This window comes from Sinocyclocheilus anshuiensis, unplaced genomic scaffold (assembly GCF_001515605.1).
Source record: "Sinocyclocheilus anshuiensis isolate Anshui unplaced genomic scaffold, SAMN03320099.WGS_v1.1 scaffold199, whole genome shotgun sequence".
In the NCBI taxonomy this organism is placed as follows: Eukaryota; Metazoa; Chordata; class Actinopteri; order Cypriniformes; family Cyprinidae; genus Sinocyclocheilus; species Sinocyclocheilus anshuiensis.
The window spans coordinates 998,625-1,002,904 of NW_015552582.1; the positions used below are offsets into that span (position 1 = coordinate 998,625).

At 35.7% G+C, this 4,280-nt stretch overlaps 1 protein-coding gene across 1 annotated transcript in view; it reads left to right on the plus strand.

Annotated features, from left to right (window-relative positions):
* Nucleotides 1-2,735: 2,735 nt before the first annotated feature.
* LOC107665350 (glycoprotein integral membrane protein 1-like) overlaps nucleotides 2,736-4,280 on the plus strand; it is a 5,570-nt gene continuing 4,025 nt past the window's right edge. The window contains exons 1-3 of the mRNA XM_016456188.1: nucleotides 2,736-2,884; nucleotides 3,177-3,239; nucleotides 3,348-3,447. Coding sequence (XP_016311674.1) covers nucleotides 2,795-2,884; nucleotides 3,177-3,239; nucleotides 3,348-3,447 — 253 coding nt within the window. The 5' untranslated portion in view covers nucleotides 2,736-2,794. The remainder of the gene's footprint in view (nucleotides 2,885-3,176; nucleotides 3,240-3,347; nucleotides 3,448-4,280) is intronic.

The window sequence follows — 4,280 nt, forward strand, 5'->3', positions numbered from 1 at the left end:
GAAGAGCGCGCCTGCGAACACATCGACCAGAGCGAGAGCAAGAGCACGGCACTCGCTCGGGAAGAATGTCTCTGAAGTGTGTTTTTGGTTGTAAGGGAAAGATAACTTTGTTCAGCTTCCTAAAGAACCCAGCGTAGACAGTGGATACAGTTTGTTTTTCCGGGGCAGCAACGAAGTTTCACAAGTGTGTTTGTTGAGGAACGTTTTATAAACAAGGCCCAGTTCGACGCTGAATTTGCACATCGTTTGATACTGAAAGATGGAGCGGCCCCAGCTACAAAAGATCTCGGTCATGATTCAGAACTGCAGACGGTAAGTGAAACGCATCAAATGTCTGTTTTGTTGGCATTTGGCGCCCAAGTGCTCGTCACTCTTTAGCTCCGCCCACAGCGCGCTTCCAGGAGCTCGGCGTTTTCCAGAGAGAATCCTAAAGCTGTATCTTTCTTTTATAAATATTATAAAACTAAAGAGTTTTTGGAGATATGAAGGATGCAGTACTACTCTATAGGTACTCAAGATTAACATGAGATTGGGTGAAACTGTGTGTTATGCCCCCTTTAAGACATCACACAGAGAACGTACTACTAGTAGGCCTATCTGTAATGTTCACTCTGTCCCTGGAATCATAAAGGAATATTTTTTTTCCCACAGGACCAGGTTGAGAAGATGCAGAGAACAACCACGCAGAAAATCCAGGAGAAACAGAAAATGATAGAGGAGCTGTGGTTGTGAAAACGCTGAAGGTGATATGATCATTTTCTTTTCATTTAAGAAAACTAATTTAAGTGCACTATAGTTCAAAAGTTTGGGGTCAGTAAGATGTTTTTAAAGAAATTAATATTTTTATTCAACAAAGATGCATTCAATTAAACAAGTGGCAGTACATTTATAACGTTACAAAATATTTTTTGCATTCTTTTCAAATAAAAAAATCCTGAAAAAATATAGGCTATCACGTTTTCAGAAAAATATTAAACAGCACTACTGTTTTCAACGTTGATAATAATAAGAAATGTTTCTTGCGCAACATGATTGACTTCTGAAGGATCATGTGACACTGATGACTGATGAACACTGATGTGATACAGTAGCCTAATGGCTGCTGAAAATTCAGCTTTGCCAAAACAGGATTAGATTACACTTTTAAACATATTAAAATAGGAAATAGTCATTTTAAATTATATACATTTTTCACAGACGTACTGACCCGAAACTTCTGAACATTATGTATTTTGTCTAGTCATATGTGTTTGTTGTAGAATTAAAGGCATCAGAAATGAAAATTCACCCTTTACACTTTACCTCATGTCATTCTAAACTCTAAAGGAAGATATTTTATATAATTTGCTGGTTGCTCTTTTCCATGCAATTAAAATGAATGATGACACAAGATCATTATAAAAGTATTATAAAAGCAGTTCTAAAGTCATATGATAGCTTAGTAGGAGCAGACCAAAATCTAAGTTTGGCTGATCCAGTTTAAACTGCACTACCGGTTTCTCTGTGTGCACTCACAGCACTCTGCTCAGACAACAGTGGAGCGCAATGAGAAGATCTTCACTGAGCTCATCCTCTCTAAGAAAAGACAGCATGAGGTGACACAGCTGATCAGAGATCAGGAGAGGACTGAAGTGAGTCGAGCTGAAGGACTCCTGGAGCAGCTGGAGCAGGAGGTTGCTGATCTCCAGAGGAGAGACACAGAGCTGGATCAATATCCACACACACAGAAACATTTTAATTTCAAGGTAAAACCACATGTTGCCTGAGGCATTTTCTCTGGTTCAGTGCAAAACATGCATGGTATGTTTGGAAATTTGTTATGCACATTATAAATACAGCAAAACAATCTAAATGTTCATACTTTATTTTTTTTTTTATGTTTTTCTCAATATAAACTTTTCAGATTCTCTCTGCTTCTTCTGAATCTGAGGAGTCATCCAGTACGACTGTTAGTCATATTCAATCTGATGGCCTAAGGAAATCTCTCTCTGATCTAAAACAACATTTTGAAGATTTTTGTCAGGAGGAGATCAGTAAAATCATCTCTGTTGGTAAGAGACTCCATCCTGCTTTAAATCATTAAAGTAATTTTCACTCTCAAAAGTTGAGTGAAATTTTTTGTCCTCTAAACTGGAAAAAAACATTACATGATATTTGTTAAAAACAAAAATATAAAAATGATTATTATTATTATAATTATCATTATTTTAAGTTTTTTTCCTTTCTGTTGACCTTAATTGTTTGGAAGAATTCAGGAGAATCTCAACTGAGCAGTAAAACAAGACAATCCTAATAATGTAAAATTATTATTTTTTTATTCTAAAAATTTCCCATGTTTGCTGCTTGATTATTTAAACTTGGCAGACATTATTAGGCATAAACATTGTTCTCACAAATTTGAATAAGGTAAATCTATCTGTAATGAACGAAACACTGTAGCCTATACAATGTAAGGTATAAATTATGGTTTCTCATAGGGATTTCCCTACCAAAATTAGTTCATGAAATTGTAGTGTAATTTTAATTAAATAAAAATTAATTGAAATGTAGTAACAAAAATATCGCTAAAATATTTCACAAGTGAAAGCGCAAGATGTGAAATCAAGTAACTATTTACAGTATGTTCATCTGACAAAAAAGATGTCTACAAAATGTATGTGGAGCTTCCTGTAGTACTCCTAATATCCAATAGGGGGCATAAGAGTTCTCAATAACGATGCTACGTCAACTCAAATTGGAATGACCGAAATTACGACATGACGCGCACGTATTGTTGATATCTAGCGTGAAAAAAATGGCCTCTACATGGGAAATACATTTAACGGTGGTTTATTTAAGCGTCTTGTGTGTCCTGGCCAATGCACAATCGAAACAAATAACCACGGTGGGTGACATTTAATATATTTTGAGGTAGTTTAATGTCTTTCTGATGCATTCACGTGTAGCAGTACAAAGGCTTATCAGATAGCATAGATATCTGCCAATTTAATAGAGATTTGGTTTTTAAAGATGCTTAGATCATGGTTTGACACATTTAAGGAAATCGTCGCTTTAACATTCGCGGTTAGTTTACCAAAAGCAGTGTCCATCAGCTTTGAAAACTTCAGCACATGACTGTCAATTCTGGATCCTGTACGCGTTTGTCATTGTGTAACTCGTGTGGTTTGTTTTCACAGGAAACAGTGGTGTTAAATGTGACAGCGGTTAGTGAAACTAACCAGACTAAGTACAATGTACAGGTAAGACAATCACTTGTGTACAGTATTTTTTGGGAATAGTGCATCACATCCGTATTATGTTTTGTGGAGGAGTGATCATTTGAAATGATTTCTCATCCCTTCTTTCAGATCAATTTAAATCTAGGTCTTTTGGACAATGAAACATTCATTAATGGAGCTCCTCTCAAGCCTTCAGGAGTCACAAGGATGACATGTCCCGCTCTATTGTGTATGAATCTTTGTCTTCCTTCTTTTTTTTTTGATTTATTAATTAAACTTATTCCTGTGTTTAACTTCTTGTCAAGAGAAACAGAGATGAACTAACAACGAAACATACTTACTAATCTTAGTTAATGTTAATTTTCACATTTGCTAATGCATAATATTAAGATCAAAAGTTGTATCTGTGAGTCCAAACAGATGATAAAAACATCAAAATAATCCACACTCCAGTCCACCAGTTTATTGTTTATCAGCTTGTGAAGCAAAAATCAGCATGTTTGTAATTCATCAAGACATAATTTTTAACTTCAAACCATTGCTTCCAGCTAAAATATGAATCCTGTATCCATAATATTGCTTTCTTTTCTTGATGGACTGGAGTTGTGTGGATTATTGTGATGTTTTTATCAACTGTTTGAACTCTGACGCCATTGGTGAGCAAATTATGTAATGTTAAATTTCTACAAAACTGTTCTGATGAAGAAACAAACTATATCTGGGATGGCTTGAGGTTGAGAAAATTTAAAGGGGTCATATGATGCTGCTAAAAAGAACATTATTTTGTGTATTTGGTGTAATGAAATGTGTTTATGCGGTTTAAGGTTAAAAAAACACATTATTTTCCACATACTGTACATTATTGTTTCTCCTCTATGCCCTGCCTTTCTGAAACGCGTTGATTTTTACAAAGCTCATCGGTCTGAAAAGTGTGCTCTGATTGACCAGCTATCCAGTGCATTATGATTGGCCGAATACCTCAATCGTGTGATGGAAATGTTACGCCCCTTACCATACTGTGATGCCCTGTCAGGCCGGAGCGATGAGACAAAAACATTAAAA